Raw genomic sequence first — 22156 nt, 5'->3', positions numbered from 1 at the left:
TCGTTCATTTTTTTTTTTTTTTTTTGTTGGTGACGATGACGTTTGTCATGTCAAGCTAGCAATACTTTAGTTGGTAGATTGCGTAATCGGAAGTTGAAGCATTAACGTCATACAGTGTAACAATTAAATAACAAAGCGTATGCTACAACGTAATTGCACGTTCCTTTTATGCTAGTTAATAAATTCATTTATATTCACAGGAAGTGCGCCAATCTCTAAATTCGGCAGTTTCTACCGAATCATCGCTGGATCGATGATTCACTCTATAGTACTACATTCATACATTGATCATTTTTTCTCAAAGAAATGCTTGTTCTCCAACGCGTAATCCCTAAATGAAGCTTAACCAGTACAGTGATACGGAATCTCATAGGCACAGTGGCTTAAATAATCCATCGCGCAGAGTAAATAACATTGTCACTGAAATATATCCATAGTAAGGAATAGTGCGTGCCGTTCCGCAGAACAAAGCACTCATTCAGCGGCTCAATGGAATCAGAAAACTAGAGCGAATAAAGCGCAAAAACTGAATTTGATACTCGCACGCAATATTTTAAAATAACTTCCCGCGCGTCATAATTCTAATAAGTGTTTCCAAGAACTTTGCAGTCACGAGTGCTACCTCACCACATCCCCGGCATTCGAATCCCCTGCAATAATCACAAACAAAATCCGTCCAAATCGACGAAGCGCGCGATAATGCGACGATCCCGGAAACGAAAAGAAAAACGATTGAATCGACACTCCGACGGAGGAAATAATCGCGGAGACCAGCCACAGCCTTGTCGGGTCGATCCCCTGCGTTGTGAATTAATAATCGAGCGGTGAGCTCGAAACCAGAAGCACAAGCCGGAATGTCCATCGATTGCCGCGGACGACGCTGGAATTGCCATGTACACGCGCGTAAATATACGCTCCGCAAATATACATGCGAAGGTGCGTTCCACATTTCGCGCGTTCGTTTGCTATTGTGAGATTGAATAGCGGCGTCATCGTCGAGGTGTTTATTTTTCTTCCACATCGATCGAAGTTGTTCTATCTGTACACGAATTGATCATGATTACAGACTGTGATTTTCGCTTATTATATTGTGATCATTCATCTGCATAATTAGAAACATTTAATAATATGATTTCTGTAAATGACATGTTGGACGGTGGCGCGAGTAATTGAATTGACGTAATTGGCTTACTTTGTGCCAGTGTCACTGTGACACCTATATAAGCTTCTATACGATCGAGAGGAAAGTGAATTTATCAGGTGAAATATCGAGTATTTTTCACAAATTCTTGCAATTCATCCGTGATTCAAAGCCACTGGCGATATTTTCCTAAGCTACATCGCCTCAGGCCACATCAGCAAACAAAACGTCCTTTCTCAAAAAACACAGCGCACAGTACCTCCATTCATCCCAAGCGTCATCCTCTCTCTGACTCGCTCTACGAAAAGCTGCAGAATTTCCGGTGGCAAAAACGCGCAGCATCTGAATTCGCGATATGTAATCCCACAGCGATTTTCAGCGAAAGCATCGATTTCGACAATTCGCAGAAACAGTAAGGGGAGAGAAACAAAGGACCCGTTACTTTATAGCTCGCGATCTCGCGAAAAAACCCTACAAGTGGCTATCGATCGCGCGAGACAATTGCAGTTGCGCTGCAATTGATGGAGGGAAAAAATCGAGACAGTCCATGGTTCGAAATGAACTGCTGCTTGAGTCACTTTCAGACGAATCGCCGTGTTGTTCTTGCGGTCTTGTTGCTTTTTGGAGAACCGCCTGCGGCTAGTGTATGGACTACCGCGTTTCAGGATTTTTACAGGAAGGTCTGCGTTGTTTGTAATCGAAAACTATAGCGATAATTTTCGATTCATATCGTGTAAATAATGGAAGAGGAAAGTACATCACAAGCAAACTCATTCAGTATAGTGCACACAATCTCACGTTGAGAATTAGCATAAGCGGTACCGCGCTAACTCTTCATTTTTGCATTTCTTGCTCGCGCCGCGCATCGGCCCGCGCGTTATCCGTTACGCGCGTGTGCTGCACGAAACAGCTATATCACAAGCCGCATCTCTCGCTGAGGGTATTATATACCGTTTTCCCTTCTTTTATGCACTATAGGTATAGCCGAGAGACTCCGATTCGCGCTTGTATAGCGGGCGATTTAAATGCTCCTATATCGGCCAGTGATTTTTTTCGAGGAAGCGCTTGCGCGACTCATCACGTCCGATCGAATAGTTTGAGATGAAATCGCGAGACGCTGTGTGACTCGAAGACACGATTTATTCGCGAAATCGTGAAGGATCGTGTACACGATTCTTTGCGCGCGGCTATTTGTAAGTCGATTTTGTACGAGATAAAGCGGTATAGTGGAGAGAGCTAGAGGCTTGTAAAAATGCGGTTTATCGGTGTATATAAGCATGTAGTTCGTTGTATGGGTGACTCAGCGAGGGCTCTTAGCATAGCTTCTGCGTTACACATAATCTCATAAGACATTGCTAAGTCGGCGCTTGAAGATTTTAATTCCAAGATTTTACAATACAATAGAATCGGAGAGTTAAAAAAAAATAAAAGCAGCTGAATCCACACGCGTGCACTAATCCCTAGCTTAATCAGCCGTCGACTCGCTCCTCGTTAATTCCATCCGAACACTCAGATGACCATCCGAGCAGCCATAAAATTGCCGAAGCCATCCGAGATCGGCAGTCAGAGCTCGTTCTTCGTACTTTTTCCCGCAGCTCCTCGTAAAGTCACGCTTTCGGCTCTCCTGCATCTCGCATAGAAATTCGGCAGTCCGCGCGTGTAAAAAAGAAGCCTCCCGTGCGCGAGCGAATAAGAAAAGAAGCTTCAAGAGGGCAACGTCCTTGCGGATCGACAGCGGAGTTGCATTCCATCGGCTTGAGGTAGATCGCGCCGTCCTTGTTCTCTCTCTCTTTTTACCTTTTCTCAGTATACATATAGCTATACGTACGTATGCGCGTACGTATAGACTCGCGGAACACGGCTCCCTACGCGACAGGTTGTTCACTTCCCTCGAAGCTACAGCGCTGTACACGCAGGCGTGACGCAATTTTCCGAGCTGTGGGAATTTTCGCGGGATTAGAGAGGAGAGGCTGCGCTGCGACTGCGTGTTGCGTCCGCTTCATGCATCAGCCGTTTATTGCTGTGAATTGGAGACACTTGAACGAATCGTGGTTCGGCGTATTGGAATCATATATCGATGAAGTTTGTATACGCGTAACCGGTGATTGATTTGGATAGCGTATGAATTATGCGAGTGTCGTCGGATATTTCTTGCGAAACTCGAAATTGAGATATCGTTCTCGTCCAAATGTGAAAGGAATGCACGATCAGCTGTTCCGGCAAGCGCACAATTTTTTTTTTACACTTCCCGTGCGTCATTTGCGGTTTTGAATTTGTATAAAACTGCGTCGCGCATACTATGCAAAAAGGACGAGAGAAAGCAACGATCTCAGAAGATTCTTCCTCTTATATTGTAGAAAGAAATATTAACTCGGTTCACCGTACCGAGTATCATTACGCGAAGAGTTCGACTTTTTATTATCTTTGAACGAAAAAACAAAATACGCTTCCCTCCGCAGTCTAGGCTTCGCTCATCAGAAGAGATGCCTTTGAAACCTTTTTACCACCTCGTCTCTCCCTCTGAACTTCAAGTGCGGCGCGTAGCAGCGCAGCCGAAGAGTATAAAAAAGCTGCTCGCAGTCCTCGAAATATACTTCAACCTCACATTGAATCTCGCCTTGAACATTGGAATCGTTGTCGCTTCTTGTCGCCTATAACACTGCTCGACTAAGTGAGACATAGTATTAGCCACTAGCTCTCGACGGCAGTATAGCTTGCAGTTCTCATCAGTTTTCGAAGCTGTGCTATGCACATATCGATTCATCGATCATTTTGCGCGTGCTCGACAAAAAGCAACCTATCACAAAAGTGATAAACAAGCCGGTGGCGGCTCGTAGTCTCGTTAAAAAATACCACTCAAAACGCCTCGCCCTCTTTATTTTTCTGCTGCCGAATAATTAAGAAGCAATTATCGTCTAACTAGGCTGTTACGCAATGTTAGCGGCGGTCGAACGGAAAAACGCAGCCTCGAGACTGATAATAACGGAACAGGTGAAGTATACGTGTGTAGACAAGGCGCAGTTGGTTTTAAAACGCAATATAATACGCATCACAAGTGCGAACGCATTGACGCCTCGAGCCACGATCGAACAATAGACGCACAGATGCGATTCGCCGAATCGACGGATCGGACGATCCTCGTCCTCGATGGAATTAAAGACGACGACGACGAGAAAAAAGGGAGACGAACAAACGAACCGCGTGATGATACCGCGTTGAGTGGATTCGATGCTGACGTCATATAGCGATGCCTACATGACACTGCGTTATATAGGAATTTTTTTTTTCGCCTTCAATCGCGGAGGTATAATAAACGAATGAGCGGTTATTCGCCTGGATGATACTATATAGAAGTGTCAATTAAATCACTGCAAGTTTTAATTTTGTCAAGTCGATGAATCAATTCTTCAAATCAAGCCGTCAACGATGTTTAGTCATTCTCATGCCTCGTTCCGCATCTTTCAAAGGAAGCCGTAATAGTACGATCCAGAAATCGTGCGTCGACCTTGCCGATCGATTTGCATCAGCTGTTAACCAGTCCACATTTGATATCGGGTTCGGATCGCGCGCGAGCAAAACAGCGTCTCGCAGCACGTTCCCGCGTCGTATACAGAAGTGCCGCGAAGGTGAACTAATGCGACCTAATACGGGTTAAGTAGTCGCGGTGCGTTTGATGACTTACTAAACCCGGCTTGTGTCTACTTGCTCGAAGCGGTTGTGAGTAATTAATTCGAGAGCTGGTTTGAAGCGATTTCACTTGTGTCCGCAAAAAGATATAAACAAATACACATTGTTATTGCACATCTGTTTCCTATAGTACTGCACGTGATCACGAAAATGAAAAAGCGTCTAAGTATACCTGTAAGTATACCTGTAAGGACTGAAAGGAACCCGACTTCCGGACCACAATATACCGCACGCGTCACCTAAACCAACTCTTTTCCACTGACGAAGATCGAAACGCACGAAAGCAAGACCGGAAGCACATGGGCTCGATGTCATATGCACACACGTGTGTCCCGGGCAGTTTTATCCGATGCACTATCTGCTCCACTGGATTCTATATGTATACGTGTATATGTACTAACGTCGACGCTCACGTGATGCGGCGGATGAACAGTGTCAAATGCACGGTCGTGAAATATCGCTCCGCAGTTGCGGCGTATGTCTGTGAGGACGTTATATATTATGTTCTTTGAATCGATCGTAAAATAATAATACAATCATAGTTTGGCATATTATGTTCTTTCTACTGTGAATGTGAGTATATGCTATACGGTCGTAAAAGTTTGCTTTGAATTACAAAGCGATTTTTTATTTGCCGCGTGATATCACGATTTGGGTATAAAAACTGAAAATATAGTCGTCTATGTTTTATTCATAGTAAGATAGCAAAAGCAATTGTTCCGTCGGAAGATGCAGAAAATTAATTATGCAAATCTATTCGCAGATGCTTTATTAGCGATTTAAAACGAATCGATACCCTTGCAAAGATAAGTAGTAATTAAGAGGATGTACAGATCGATAATGGTATTTCCATAACTTCAATTAAACGATTTCAAGATACAATCGTAATAATATGTTTAAAAAAAACGTGACTCTGGTTTAATATGCTAATCTGCTTATATAGAAGAATTCTGAATACAGGAGCTTTTAACAGCAACAAAGAACTTATGCAAACATCAGTTTCGCTGTTGGAAAACGTTCGCCATCTTCTATCTATAGCAATTACGTACAGCTTTAAAAAAGCGCAACCTATTATTATCTTTAACAATCCTTTGTTTTCCTCGACTACACACAGCACAAAATCATTCGTATACGCGATTTCGCGTAGATCTGCAAAGCCGAGAGACGCAGTTCGAAGCTTCTCTCCTGTCGCTGAAAAAGGCCACGGAGTCGTTCGGACTTCCGTCGATCGTGTGGGTGCAGATGGAAAATATTTGCCTCGAGCGGCGCCGACGCCGACGCTGCTGGTACGAACCGGATTCTCGAGAAATTACTATATCGCCTTTCAGGAAAACGTATATTGAAACGTTTAATGTCGTTATCTTGAAATTTAACGCTTCAAGAAAAATTTTCGACGCATCGATGTACGTACAGTGTGTGTACGATGTGAATCATCACCGAAGTATTAATTTTGAAACCGTATAATAGTAACTTATAGAACATTTCGAAGACTAGCGACTTCAGACGCTCTTCGACAGCCCGGTTGTTGATTAGGTTTGGTGCTGATATAATTGACTATCATGATGGATCGGAAGTGGACGTTCTAAAACAAAGAAGTTTTAGCATTGTTGCACACCACTATATCTAGCCATATCTTCACCCACTGATACAACCATACATTCGTCCAGACGGATCAGGCACAAAGTGTTTGGCTGGAACAAACTCGCGTAGATGGATGATCCTTATCCGCGAGATACGCGCTTCCTGTCGCGCGCGAAAGCGAAAGCCAAGTGTGCATGAAGCCACTTCTCCAGAAGATTCCGTAACGCGCCTACTGTTTTCCGCAACAGAGGCGCGATGCGTTTTTGACGAGCTGTTGTTTCCTCGGGAGGTCGACGAACTCGGCCGTTGAAAAGTGCGTGACTGAGTTTCTTCTTTTTTTTTCTTGACGTATTATAGTTTTAAAGAACACAACGGTATGGCGCTCGGTGTTGTAAGAGTGGCACAAAGGAGTAGGGAATATTTCGAGGCAAACGAAGTATGCGTTTCAAAAACTGCTTATACTCTCTTAAATTAAAGTAGTGAAAGTTTCACTATTTTGCATAGTGAACATACTTTTCACTGGGAAAGTAGTGGAAAATGATAGGTTATATTTATTTCACTATAACAAAGTAGTGAACTCTTCACTAGTGTGATAGTAAATTTCACTACTTTGGTAAAATACTATGTTCTGCGCTATTTACGTAGTGAGAAAATAACTATTTAAATAGTGAATCGAACTCCTGCAGGTTCGCGAAAGATGTCGTGCAGCGCGCCGGCGCCATTGCGGGCAGTTGTCACGTTCGGGTCCGTGCATCATCGAGTCATTGTGCCGTGAACTTGGAGGTAAACGTAATTACTCCTGTGCTGTTTGTGCTCGGGTTGTGCATTTATTGTGCCAGATTAAGGTGGACGCGTCTAAGCGAAATTTTTTTTATTTCATTCAGCGTTTTGTGTATAAAATTACATCTGACACGCCTGCAGTCAGTTCAGTAACTACACTCCATGTAAATTTATCGTCAATCAAAGATGAACAGTTGATTGACTGCGAATCACTAACTGATGCTTCTGACGATGAATCTTTATAATAAACTAGCTTGACGTTCATTTAAAATTCTTTTGTAATTATTTCAGCATGAGTAACCTTCAAAATCGAATTTTGAAATACGATAATTTTTAACTGCTACAAGTAGTGAGTATTCACTGTTTCTTGTAGTGAAAATTCATCAATTGATTGAAGCTACACTATTGAAAAACAGCTAATATTCACTGTTTAAAACCTTGAATATTCACTACTTGGAACAGTGAATACTCACTACTTCGTACAGTGAATTTAGTTTCTTTATTTCGTGTAGTGAATATTCACTATTTTGTAGTTGCGTAGTTATCACTTTAAGGGAATAGTGAATAGTCACTACAATGTAGTGGATTTTCATTACATTAATTTATACTGGTTTTAATTGCGTCGATATATAGAGCGCGCGCCGTTGGAAAATGCATTCCGTGAAGTGAAGGTCAGAAACGTTAAGTGCCTCGTAAAAACAATAAGTGCGCTTTCGATCTGTTAGTATACGAAGTTTGCTTGTGGATCAAGAGCTAATGAAGAATACGCATAGTATAGTATGCGATTTTTATTTCGAAAAATGACTTTGACGATCTTACACCTCCTCGAAATGAAGTTATGAACGTTACCCTTACAAGTCATATCTATAAATTTTTTGATCTCAAAACTATGAATGCAAACTCGCGCTGCAAAACTCCTTAATTAAAGCTCCTCTTATACACACACACACGTACAACAAACAACAATAAAAAGCGACTCTTGTACACCATAGCGAATGCACAAAGCTCGGTGCACAATAGCGCGCTCGGATTTAAATGGCCTTTACAAACTTCATTACGACAATGCGACAAATTTCTCCCGATTCATTGCTCGCACAATGCGAGAGAGCGGAGCAAACATGCAACAAAACAGAACGCTGCGCACGAGGGAGTGGGGGTACGGTGTACTGTCGGTAGAAAATGAGAAAATTGCGGCACGAGAGGAAAAACACAAAGGCCTGGCGCCGACGAGAACGTTATCGAAAGCCAGTCGCGACGGAAGATCGGTAATGACCTGAGCGAGCAGGAGCTGTGGCGCAGACGAGTCGCGGTAATTTTCACCCTTTCTCGCGCAAATCGATCCTTGTATGACAAACGACGAAAAACGAAGGAGAGAACACCGAGCGACGGAGAGATGCAATAAAGGAGAGCGATTTTTCCTGTTTGAATCGGTTTGCTATAGCGGATACGTTTGTTACTGTGTCGGATACTTTTGTTTGCAACTGAAAATTACGCCACCTAGCGTCGTTAGCCAGAAACCAAAGAGCTGATAAGTCAAAGTGGTACAATACGAAAGGCCAGTCCAATTCTAGAGCTTGACGATATTCTTCCTCCTCCACGTGCAAAAAAATAAATTATTATCATTTGACATCGAGCACTTTGAGTTGTGATAACGCATGTGTGTATATTACGCAGTGTATAATATAACACGCCGGGCTAAATATAGCCAAACCAGCAGTAAATATGCAAGTAGCATCGGATAAACGATCGAGAATCGCCAGTCAAGGACGAGAGAGGCAGCAGCATCAGGAGAGAGAGAGAGAGAGAGAGAGAGAGAGAGAGAGAGAGCCGTTGCCGCTCGTGTGCACGAGAGAAAGAACCAAGGAAAAAAAGGAAATTAACAAACGACAGGTAATGAAGGTATAAAGGGACGACGATGACTCGGAGAATGTGTATCGTTTAAAGCTGTAAACTAATTATCCGACGGATTATTATACACTGGATTTATTTGCGCCCATTATTATCCCGCGCTATGTATAGCTTTTTGCTGAAATTGCCGTCATTAAGGCTGCCATCATTAAATTATGTTGATTTATTTTTTCAGTTAGCGGTTGCTATATTGTACTGCATCGAAAATTTACACGAGTATAACAAAGTCAGTCCCACTCTCTAAGCTCATCACAAAACCGAGTGCTATCAATAATACGTCCCAGCGACTCCAAAAGCAGCTGCAACAACAACAAAGCCGCTTCCTCCACATAAGATAAAGAGAACAAAGATTCAAATTTCCTTCGCGTATTGTAGAACAAAAAGCAGTCGCAGCAGCAACGCAGCGGCCTAATCCCTCGGCCGCCGCCGCCGTGGCATATGTATATTTATGTGCAGCGCGTCTATTTATACGCTGCACACAAAGTGCATCGGTGTCGCGCCCGGGTCTTAACTTCTTCTTCTTCATCATCGCGCGCAACACGTCCTATATACACGCGGTGCATGGCTGCGGGCGTTTATTCCTACCTATACGTTTTCCCTCAGACCTGCGCGAGTGAGTATATCAACGCCGTGGCTTTATTGCGCGAGAGGCGCCGAGTTTCGCGCGCGGTTTGATGGCTCGATATCGGCGACAGTCCACGCGGAGTGATGTTTCTATTTATATGGAAAACAGGAGGTGGATTGACTCAAAGATTGATGCGAATTGCTTTCCCGATGATCGAGGAGTTTTTGATACAGGCCAATGTATACTTCGAGTTCGTCGGCACATCTTTATATATTGATGCAGTTTAAGACATTGAGCTTGTTTTATATATTTCAGGTCGCAAACGCGCGAAATTGAATAATTCCAGGTTCTACTCTGATGTCGCAAAAAATGCGGTACATGAATTTCGCGTTCGCCGCAAATAACACAACAACGTTCATCGCGCAACTGGTCGGGCGAGCTGCGCGAGAAAAAAACGCCGTGGAAACGGGTTTGGAAAACGTGACTCACGCGACGTAAAAGTACCGAGCCAAAGTGCTCATGTTTACGGTCATTTTTTCGAGTGTATATAGCTTATACTGATTTTGAAGATTGTTTTAATATAAGAACTTGCCTTTCTATCGATAACAAAGTTTTTTTAATACGTGTATGAGAAAACGCTGGATTAATCGATTCACATTTTTCTCTGTACGTATTACACGGGTACAACGAACTTTCTTCGTCGCGTATTTAAATTTTCCGTGTAATTTATAACCCTAACAAGCGCATATCCCAGGATATATCGGTACTTCATCTTAATCGTTTCGCATCATGCCATCGACGAGTCGCGTAAAAATAGAGAGCGGAGAAAAGCTCTCCGTATAACGTGGGAAGTCACTTGCAGTATATATTTTTCTTGCTTTTTTTAGCTCCTCTCGTGTATGTATATGATCTACGCGTCGAGTGTACGTGAAACGAAAAAAAAGAAAATACGGAGCGTGTGGAAAAAACGTAGTTGCAGGAACTATCGCCGCCAGCTATGTGATGTGTGTGTGTGTGAGGAGTTGGAAGGAAAAGACAGGCCATACTTTGCAGGGAACTTTTTATAGACTCATCTGGAAAAATGTTGAAAATAGGGCTGCACCGTTGCATTTTTTTTCCACCGAGCGCCGGTGATTATAACTTTGAGATAAGGCGAAGCCTGTTTCTTTTTTCAAAATGGAGAAATTAACAAGCTCTGCTTTATTATCACAATAAGTTAAGTTTACTAGCAATGGAAAACGGCATAGTTTACGGCGCATTTCTCACGGAAACCAGGAAACAAAGCCGTAAGACCACGTAAATTCTTCGTGGAACGCGCGATACTTCTCACACTCGCTTCGTTACCGCCGCTTGATTTATACTTCTACGCGCTTTGAACCTTTATGAGAAGAGCGTGAAAAAACCTCTTCACAGTAATCAGCGCAGCTTTTGTGGAAAGTGAATTTTTTCCGACGTGAATGCCCGAATCGTCACGCTTGAAGCTAAAAATGACTGCTTTAATTATTCGATATGGTATATTGGATAAAAAACTATCTTTGTCGTGTAAACCGCTTAAATCTTCTTTGTAACCCGCCATGTCGAATTTGAATTATTCGCAGACCTCATGCTTTAAACATGAAAAATATTTGCATACATTTTCTAATGCGGTTTATTGATGCTCCACGTGTTATACGCCTCTAATTTTACAATCGCAATTATAGCATTTCGATTTGAAAAAATTAAATTTATTCACGGAATAGAGCTACCTTATAAAATAGCCATTGGATTTTGTCATTGCATTTACATGGCAAACACGCGCCGGCGTTACTTATTCTTTTCCAGAAAACGCCAACACGCAACGTCTCCTTTGTTTTTTCAACGATTTTAAAAATAATTCACCCGTTGCACGCCGAGACTCCGAAAAAAAGAACGCAAGTCCCGCGCTGTCACGCACTCTTTAGATGGCAAACTACTACGACACGACTGTAACCGAAACGCAATTTCCTGCGACATTACGCGGTTTCGCCAAGTGTAGTTTCTCGCATCTGTCTCACTCTATTTATCGAGTGGACTTGTCCTTCGTTCAAAAACTTCCTTCGAATTTCAAATTTTTCATAACAGCGTCGGAAGTCTCCACGAAACAAAAGCCCGTAAAAAAAAAGAACCCGAGAGTTCCGAATCGAGGCCTCGGTTTCCCATGCCCCGGGACAGTTAGCTTTTATTGTGCTCTGAAACTTTCCCGGTGTTTAGGCCCCACGGAATTGTAACGGTCTCGTGTCTCGCTGCGGCCACCTCCACTTGCCCAAGAAATAGAGAGACGCGGGTTCAAGAATCTCGAGCGTGTAAAGTGTAACGCCCGCCGACGGATGAGACCTGGAGATCGCGAGCCGAAAATGGACCGAATGTGAAAGTGTATCGGCTCTTACTCCGCGTCGATTTCGCTTTCGTTCGGGATGTGTGCTGGAGATTATCTGGATTATGACTCGAGTATAATATAGGCTGGCTTTAGGATTGGGAAATACGAACCGGATTTAGCGCCTGGTTTTGATAAACTTCAAAGCTTCGATGGAAAATTCTAACCGTATCGATAACAAATATTATAGCGATACATCAAAAACTATTCCAGAAACACACAAATCGCGTCGCATATGACAGTAAAAGATGGCCAAAAATATAAAGAGGATTTCGAAAAAGCCCTCTCCCTCGCGAGCTTATGCGACAACGAGATTTATCCGCGTAATCTTCCAATTGCAGATATTATATACACTCTCTTCGCTATGTGCGGAGTTGGTACGATGAAATTCTACATCACGTACGCTTGTCGCACGCACTTAGCGCGCTGCACTTATCTCGTAATAAAGTTATGCAAAGCGACAATCCTTGCGATCACTTGTCGTGTCGGGTACGTATAGACGTTTTGCCGCTTGAACTGGGGTGTTGAGAAATCGAAGATCCTTATATTTTTGGATTACAAGCTTCAAGTAGTTTATGAAAGATTCACGATGAGTTTTTCATTCGATTTAATGATTCAGCTTAATCCACCTGCATTTTAATTTCCGCAGAAAAAAGACGTATCGTTGATTTACGATCTAGTTTTTTTTTGGTATACTCATCGTAAAATTTGATTTGTTTTGCTCACTGGAACTAGCTTCAAAACTGGTTTCGTTCGGCATCGTTTTTGACTTACTTTCCGATCCCGTCGGAGAGATATATCATATATTGCGCATCTTTGTTTTCTCTCGATCGACTAATTTAATTAAACTGAATTAAACTTGCATCGATTAGTTCAAGTAATATTACTTCAAAAGCTCATTTCCTTTCGCACGAACATCATCATAGTCTGATACTCTATAGAACTAAAACGTATTTGACCCGGTATATAACGACGATTAATGAGGCGACGACTATACGACGACTGTCTCGGCAAAGACAATAGGGAAATTCATTAAAATTTAGCTGTATCAAGATCGCTGATTTTTATGCGCGCGCGAAATGTCGAAATGAATTACTCAATGGCACGGCACAGCTGAGCGAGTGTGTGCATAGGGTCAGGGGACTCTGAAGGAATCATTGAACCCCGATGCTCACTCTGCTTACACAGCTGACATTAAGCAATTTCCTTAGAGATTATCTTGCGAATTATTTGCGCCGTGAATAAAATATGACTTTGTCGTTCTAAAAGCCGCTACTATAACGCTGTCTCCATTTCCGTTTGATTCTTGCCATGTGAGTCCCATTGACCACAATTTTATAATTATGAGCCAAACGTTATATAACATCCTTGCAAAAATAGTAGAGCAAACTTTTATAAACGCATTTGTTCTCTATCTCGTTATGAAAAAAAATCTGACGCGATTCAACAAAAAGCACACTACTGCCAGTTCATCCGAACAAACAATATGAGAGAGCAGTCATCTGAAAAGACATCACAATTTAGAACCGCGACAATAAAAAGTTGCATTAATCCTTCTTCGCAGAATATAACGGCTCGATAATTTTCCGAATTGGATGCCAACCGAGACACCAGCACCGTGTAGCACAGAGAGAAAGAGTTTGACGCTCCAGCCGCGAATACAGTGACACGGCTCCGAGGATTTTCAGGCCAGCGAGCAGAATAATTACGTGCGTCCAGACGCGCGACGAGCTGAATAGGAAGAAAAAGAAGAAGAAGAAACCGCGTGGGTGCGCTCGCTCGCGCGAGCTTCGAGTTTACGGCTCTTCGACCAGATGAATTATGCACTTTTAAGCGTTCGTTTAGCGCCTTGTAATGCTGTGCCTTTGCGATAAATCTGCGGTGTTGTTACGATTGCCATATAGCTGTGAGAACTGATCGAAAGGTTTATTGTTAATTTCGTAAGCGAGAATTCAGTAGGTCAAAGGCCCCGACAATATGATGCAGCAACGTTGGAAACCGCGAGGGTATCTTTTTTTTCGATGAAAGCGCTCATTGTTTTCGAGACGACATGAGAGAGATGATACGCAGCAAATGCGTCGCGCGACAAAGTCTCTTTTCACTTTTTTCCGGCTTAGACTTCATGCGCTTTCGTTGTTCCTGTTCGGCTTCGTGTAAATACATGCGATTCTTCCTCTTACTTTTTTTCTCCATCCAGCTCAGAGGATGACGCTTCGCTTTTACTTTTAAATCAGGAGAAAGATCGAGAAAAATGCAACTGGTTCAGCCGTGTTAACGAGCGAACCACCGGGATTAGGAAGCCAGCGTGTGTCGTTGCTGTGAATTAATAGCCGAGTCACGTTTAAGAGTTGGAATGACAGCTTAAAGGTCGTAACTCACCGATAACGCCGACTTATATTTACATAGCCAACAGGAAAGATGATTGTTAACCTTAGTCGAAACAGTAATAAAAGACGCTCATCTCTGAGTGCGTTCCGCAATAAGCTTCAGTGGAATTCCGGTAAAACGCACTAAATTTTTAAAAAGGGTAAGCGGCCTGGAAAAATTGGGAAACTATATATGTACAGACCTATAGCGAACAAACCGTATTTCGTTAAGAGGTTAAGTGACAAAGTTTTTCGCGAAGCTGTTCAGATGTGTTCACGGATACTTAAACAAAAGCCGAAAAAGAAATTCTAGATTATTGAGAGACTTTTCAGCCTCATCATGAGTGAAAACGAAGGCGATGATAATCAGTATTGGTGCGTTTATCTTAGGCAGTTATGGTATGAGCAATGCAAGCAGGCTTGTCAAAATGGTCTTATCATGGCTGGCGCACGTCTATATATGAAGTATCCACGCTGATAGCTAGTTATAAAAGAAATATGAAAACATAACAGAAAATGTTAAATACAAAAGTTGGTCACATTCGGCATCAAAAGTATACCGATACCGCGCATCTCGATCCCAAAAGCTCTTTAAAACAAACTGGCGCTCGGGCGAATTCCTCAATTTATGCACATCCACCAGCAACCCTTATACACTATTCACGTATTCACTCGTTTAACAGCAGCAGTAGAAACGGACGAGCTAACAGCAAAAGCAGGTTACCGGGGAGAGGGAAAATCGTACGAGCAGATAATGCTAATTGGACGGGAACACGCGTTTGGCGAGAGCCGGTTCGCGAAAAAGGACGTAAAGAACGCCGGAGAAGAGCAGCAGTGGTAAAAGGAGGCGGTCGAACAAAAATACAACCTTCTCTCGCTCCTTTTATACGAAACGCGCGCGAGTGCTGAGATTTCAGCGCTGATTTTTTTCAGAGGTATACGAAGTACATATGAAGTCGCGATTCGTTCTTTCGGTAGAGAGCAGCTCGAACACAGTATGCGCACTTTTTACGCGCAAAATGCGTCTAAAATAGCTATAGACGTTAAATTTTGCAATGGTCGCGTTTAGCAATATTTCATACTAGCAAGATGTTAATTTTTTTTTCGCACTAAAACGCGTAAAACGGCTGTATACAATGATGCACTGTTCTCCTGACGTTCAAGAGAATTGCCAAAAATAGTCATCCTACTCTTTCTGAACTTAGCAGAAGAACGAAATTAAATCCTAAAATCGCATCGCCATACTTTTGCACGGTTCGCGGTCCATTTATCGAAGCGTCCGCAGTCGCTCGCGGCTTTCATCTCTCACTCTCTCGGCAGATTTGACTTTAGCTCTCGGGGAAATTCGCTCGAGTGCCACGCGATGAGTGAAAGATGCTCGAACAGATCGCTGTACGGTTCAAAAACAACGAGATAGGCAAGCATCGCTTCGTTCTGATTTCAAGCGCGGTTTTCTCGACGAGTTCGGTGAAATCACGAGTTTTGAAATCACAGACATAATCATCAACGCGAGCTTGTAGTGCAGGCATTAAAAGCGCATTAATGTCAGGTATCGTTAGTGACCAACAACTTTCTTGTCATCGATGTGTGGGTATTGAAACTGTTTTTATTTTGGGTAAATGAGAGGAACGTGTAGATATAGATATAAGATTATAAAATTATTAATAACTATTAATTAAAAAATAAATACTCAAAAAAACGAGTCTATTTAAAACTATTTAAAAAAATTCAGCGAAAAACGTCAGCATAAAGAAGCAACGTCGCTACACTAGCTCCTGCCGTTCCTCGTTACTCTCGAAAATAAATAATTTCGGACTAAATTTTCAACACAGTATACAACAGATTCGAAGCCGTCGCACGCACTAATCGTCATCCTGAAGCAAATTGAATAGTGCTTACAATCTTTGAGAAAGCAGCTCTATAGACTTATTTTTTCCCCGACGACTCGGCTTTGTCTCCGCGACTATAATATGTCCTTGTTTGTTTACGTAAGTACAGCAGATGCCTCGTGGGACGACGTTACGCAAAAGGAGTTGCGCGTTCATTGGTGCACGCGCGCTGCATTTCGCTGAAGTATAGAGCTGCGATAGGAAAAATTCCTTTTTATGACGTGACGTATATATATCAGGCGCGCTGTGCGGTTTCGCGGTGATGGCTTCGAATTTAATCCCGTGATTTCGAGGCCTAGAATGAGAGTCGTTTTTTTCAGTGCATATGGATTGACAAGCATATTCCATTTTGCTGATATAAGAGAGCGAAAAATCTTGCTCAGTCAAATGCTATCGGATTCATATTTTTTAAAGTTTTTGTTGGATGTATGATTTTAATGTTAGGCCAACAAAATATTATCAAAGTTTGTTTAGTTCATACGACGAAAAATGCGAGAATTACTGTTGGCGTCAATAGAGCGAATTAGATAATTAGATCTAATTTACTGTAATGATGCTTAGTATAATTTAAATTGAATTTTCAGGAAACATAAAGCACACTGCACGTCTGTTACGATTGTATGAGTATAAGTATACTTCAATGTAACAGCATTCGTTACATTTTATCACACTTTTTAACCAACATTCCAAAAATTATAAGTCACTCTCGGGAGTACGATTCTTGTTTTACATACAAAATTGCAGATTGATTGCCGCGTGCACAAAGATAAAGGATTACGTGGAAAAGAATAATTCGCACTTATGCAACGCGCGTGGAAAGAAAATAATTATTTTCAATTACATTAATGAAAGCAAATCGCGCCTGACTAGTTTATATGACCGACACAGGAATACCTACGAAATGACTACACAACTTCTTACTGAATCACAGTAAAAGCCAAATAAGGCCATTCCGAAAATTAACTCTTGGAATATAAACTCCAGACAAAAAATCACAGATCAACGACCAATAAAACAAATATCGTCTTAAAAGTCTCGAGCATTGTACGATCGATCCTAAATAACGATGTATCAATCAAAAGAAAATACTATACATCTACATCAATAAGAAGCTTACTTAAATAGCAAATGAAATCCACTACCGAAAAAAGAATTCATCAATCAAATCTATTTCTCGAAGATACCTCTATACAAACTGCGTCACCGTCGTCCGACAAGCCACTTCAATCCCGCAATTAGACCGAGCCATCGAGCAATACATTCGATCGATAACTAGTCCAAGCGACATTTCATTTCGCTCATCCAGCATCGCGCTCGCGATGGACGATCTCCTTTCTTCATTGCCTTCGCGGTAACTCACGTACAGCACGACTGACTGTGTAGGATACACTCGTTATATTGGAAGTCGTTCGGCGCTTTACGAGCGCGATCGCGAACGGTTTCAGGGAAACTCGACGGTTTTCTAAATATTCCGCGTTGTTCGTCGTTTGTGAGATTTTTCAAACAAGTTTCTATGGCGATTCGTATAAATTTTCTAGATGGGATCGAATGTAGGTTGGTGTAATAACGTATAGGCTTATTATAATTAGTCGATCACTTGCATATGGGTTTGAATGAAAATTTTAATCACAGCTGTCTCGTTTAATCGCTGCTCGTGAAATCGATGGTTCATAGGTGAGTATATATACCTATGCGTATTTAAATTAGAAGAGATAGTCGTGTCGGGTATGTTTGATGAAATGATTCGAAATCATCCTCTTAGATGACTGAGAGGTTTAACTAGTTTTCGCTGTGTATTGTTTTCGAGAATGACCTTTTTTCCTCTATCAAGGCATGCTGATTATACCCTGTGCCTCGGCTTGATTTGCAAGCCGGATTCAAAATTATGCTAATTATGTTAATTGATTTTGGAAATCCCGTTCGTGCCTCCTCTGAGAGGGATGATTATCTGTATACCCGTTGCGTAATTCGAGCTATCGCCCTGTAAAAGAAGTTCCATTACGATCAACTTTTACAACATGCGCTTTTCGTTTATAAACGCGCATTTTGCACACATTTCATCAAAATAATCCTGCTCGGATTGAATTAAACCTGGAAGCTATAAACCGCCAATAACCACTTACTATAAAATTATTACATCCGCTGAGTAAACACGAGCACGTATACGCACCTAAAAATAAACCGGTCATTTAATCGCGTAGCCGCTGCAGTTATCGCTCTGTAAAAGGCGCGAGTTTTCTCGCTCTCGACACATCGCGCAGCTCAGCTGCTCATCGCTCTCATTAACACGCCTATATATATATATATATATATATATATATATATATATATATATATATATATATATACACACGCCCGCGTACATTGGCATCGGAAGGGCCGCCGCCACCGACGGCGTCGGTATATACTGCAACAGGCACACCTCGTTCGTTATATTACCACATATGAACATTGAAGGAGCAACGATATGAATACGAGCGACTTTGTATGTATATATCTGCGTCCCGGTGCATAAAACACCGGATCGAGAGATGTACGTACGTGGGTACAACATATAAATATAAAGAGTGAGTGAGAGAGAGAGAGAGAGAGAGAGAGAGAGAGAGAGAGAAATAGAGAGAGAGAGAGAGAGAGAGAGAGAGAGAGAGAGAGAGAGAGAGAGAGAGAGCGACAATCGTGGGGCCATTGGCAGGAAGTTCAGCTCCGTGTCTGATGCAGACCGGTGCGCAGTGCACAGACGTAGGTTGCTTTATACGCTGCATACACGTGCATGTTAGGGTATACCTGCGGGGAAAAGTTCTCGAGATGCAGCTGCAGCCCGCGGCTGCTTTGAGATTTTGTTGCTCGAATTGAATCGAGGAACTGTGTACTTATACGTAGAGGAGGTGAAGATTCGCGAACTTGTGAGTATATAGCGATCATTTTTAGAAGAAGGTGAAAACACTTGGGTTTTTTATGCCTCGAAGCAATTACGGTTGGAAAGCGGTATGATCCCTGAAACTATAATTCTAACGCGGAGATTGCGCCGAAAGAGATAAACAAGCCGAGAGACACATTCAAACTTCAAATATTAAACTCATATAATTGCCACTTCGAACGGAAATGCAGTTTTGTGCATTTATTTCCTTTCATCTTAGAGAACACAGCAATATACTCTACAACTATATAATAGTGCTCGCTCGAATGAAATGCGCGCTGTGCACGATTCCGGAACATCGTTAGGTGCTGCGTATGTATATAATATAATGCGAGCAATTGGTAACTGTAAACTTTGGGTGTACATGAGTGAGTGACTGGTCATAAGCGCCGAATGTACGGAAGTGCCCCCCTGTGATAAGTGGGGGTCCACTTTAACAAAGAACTTCCTGTCGCAACGGCAGTTTCTGCGTGAATTGATAGTTTTTTCATATCGAAGGATATAAGAGAGGTACTTTTGAATTTAGGTTTTGAGTGGAATGAAGTTTTGTTATTTAGCTTTGGTATCTATTGACGATCGAATCATTTTATAAGGTACAGAATCGATTGACTGTTTTTAATCAAGACTTACAATAGCTTATGGTGATATGTTATGCGTTAGTTTGTTCCAGACAGGAAGTAAACCTCTATAAAAATGGAAATTTTGGTATCTCAGCATCGAATACAAATTTTCGGTAAGGACGGAACTGCGTGTTTTGATTCATTATGCTGGAGAATCAACTTCTATGTTTCCTCAGCTAAAACAAACACACACGACCCGACTCTCATGTTATTTGTTTATACGATTCACTTTATACTGTGTAAGCTTTTCTCTAAAAATTGCATATTTATTTTTACATATGCCACACAAAATGAATGCCATATTATTTAAGAATTTCACAGCACTGAAAACAATACATCATTGCTGCCGCGAATTTTCTTCGACACTGTACCAGGTTCTCAAGTCTCCATTCTATTTCATGATACCTACAGTAAAAGCGGAAACAGCTGCTGTAGGAAGCCTATGAAAGAACGTTTACAGGAATCGCTTCTCAGTCGTCCACCGCAAGTACTTCGTGCGCGTTAATTAAATATCAATTATCCAACGCAATTTGAAATTTTTTCACAAAGTCAAATAGCTTTCTCAGAAATTAAAATCCCTTCAACTCGCACCACAAAGCATTAATCAAGCGCATATTTCGCTGTCTCACGCAAATATAACCATAAACTATACAAATACACCTGTTCTCCAAGAAAACGTACGAGTCAACACACATGATAAAAACTACATAACGAGAAAAACAAATCAACGGCTCTAAACGTCCCTTACACGATGAGCAGACAAACGCACACACAGTAGCCTCTATACCCACCAACACACCACCTATACGTCGTTGACCATCCGGACTGCCGGTCTTACGTTACAGTACACGCGCGCGAGCGCAATAAGTGCAACGAACTCAGAAATTATATTGCGCCTCCAGCGGCCCGTGTAGTAGCGGCCGCCGTCACCTTTTTTCCCTTGCCTTTGCTTTCCTGTGCACTGCGCGCAGCTCTCGCTATGTGTATAACGTATGTGTATTATAGCTACGGCTATACACCTATACTTCGCGAGAGCACGAACTTCCTTTCGTCGCCCCGAGGACTACATACGCGATTCGACGTACGTGTATACAGGAATCCGCTGGAGGCTCGATTGGATTATTTTTGTGGATGTGGAGCTTCTAGAAAAATTTTTAAAACGAGGCAATGTAGCGATGTGTTGAAAAATGTAGACAAGCTTTACACCTTGCTGTATCACTTTACAAAAAGGATCGTGTTGCACGCTTCAAATCAAATGTGAAAACGCGGCAGCTTGAATGGATGAAAGGCATTGTGGGAATTCGAAGATTGTACAAAATTCGCAATGAGAATATGGGAGAGCGCTCAGACTTGTGTATGCGGTATACTCGAGTGTCGGATTGCTGTTAACCGGAAAATAAAAATACATTGTTCTTTCTTCTCATGAAATTTTTGTAAAATGATGTGCTGCAAGTTTTGATAATTTCAATCAAGTAGTTTATAATATTTGCGTCGCTCCGAAGAAAGTATATCAAAACGAAGCGAGAGAACGACAAACAAGCAATTCCAATCGCGATAGTGTTAAAATTTCTTTTGCATTATTTCTCTGCCGGCGCTAAGGGTTATCTCGAGCAGCGAGAGACGATCGTCGCTATCGCGGTGACAACGAGCGACTGCAAACGAAAAAAAAAAGATAGCCTGCTCGACATTTCAAGTATTTACCATATGCGCTTATCGTCGTTAATTATACCAATGACACGAACGCCAGTCCATTCTACTGGTCACCTTGAGGTCGCATTTTTCCTTTTCTCACCCCATCGGTTATATTTTCTCTCGTCAATCGCATGAGCTTCTATCACGTATGCGAAGAAATCTTTCGCGTTTTTATTTATATAAGTAGTTTCGTTGAGCGAAATGGTACTGTATAAGAACGAGGAAAATCGTGATCCAATTGACTCCTTGAGCACTTCTAAATTCATGGTATATTTTTGTTTCCCTAATTTTTAATAGCGGACGAGTATATTGAAGAACTTTTTTAATAAGGCTTAGGCAATTGAATTGGATTACTTTGCTTACGTTCGTGGGCTAGATTTGAGTGAAGTAGCGATTGCGATAACTCACCTGAAACAAAAAGAGATGGTAGATGATTAGAATAAATATATTTAATCGATAAAGATTTATAATGATGATTATAGAATGATAAGAAAGATTCTATAGCTGCCAGATAAAATCAAAATATTTTCTAATCATATCTTTAGTAGACGCTTCGCGAGCCTTGTTTATGACTATGAACATTATCGCAATATTCAAATTAACATATGTATATGATTG

At 41.8% G+C, this 22156-nt stretch overlaps 1 protein-coding gene and 1 long non-coding RNA gene across 3 annotated transcripts in view; both read right to left on the bottom strand.

Annotated features, from left to right (window-relative positions):
* The window catches only part of LOC100118409 (plexin domain-containing protein 2), a 40763-nt gene that overhangs the window by 5859 nt on the left and 12748 nt on the right, over positions 1-22156 (bottom strand). Inside the window, exon 2 of one of the 2 annotated variants that reach the window (XM_016988844.3) lies at positions 21902-21946. The exons of the other annotated variant lie outside the window; for it this stretch is intronic. Coding sequence (XP_016844333.1) covers positions 21902-21946 — 45 coding nt within the window. The remainder of the gene's footprint in view (positions 1-21901; positions 21947-22156) is intronic. 2 annotated transcript variants of the gene reach the window in all.
* On the bottom strand, positions 8-18556 carry LOC116415803. Its single transcript, XR_004226363.1, has 2 exons — positions 14434-18556; positions 8-14370 (listed from the first exon to the last, which is right to left on the bottom strand). It is a non-coding gene; the product is annotated as an uncharacterized LOC116415803 (long non-coding RNA).

The sequence above is a fragment of the Nasonia vitripennis genome, chromosome 1, assembly GCF_009193385.2.
Source record: "Nasonia vitripennis strain AsymCx chromosome 1, Nvit_psr_1.1, whole genome shotgun sequence".
Lineage (NCBI taxonomy): Eukaryota > Metazoa > Arthropoda > Insecta > Hymenoptera > Pteromalidae > Nasonia > Nasonia vitripennis.
This window is presented reverse-complemented; position numbering and strand designations above follow the sequence as displayed.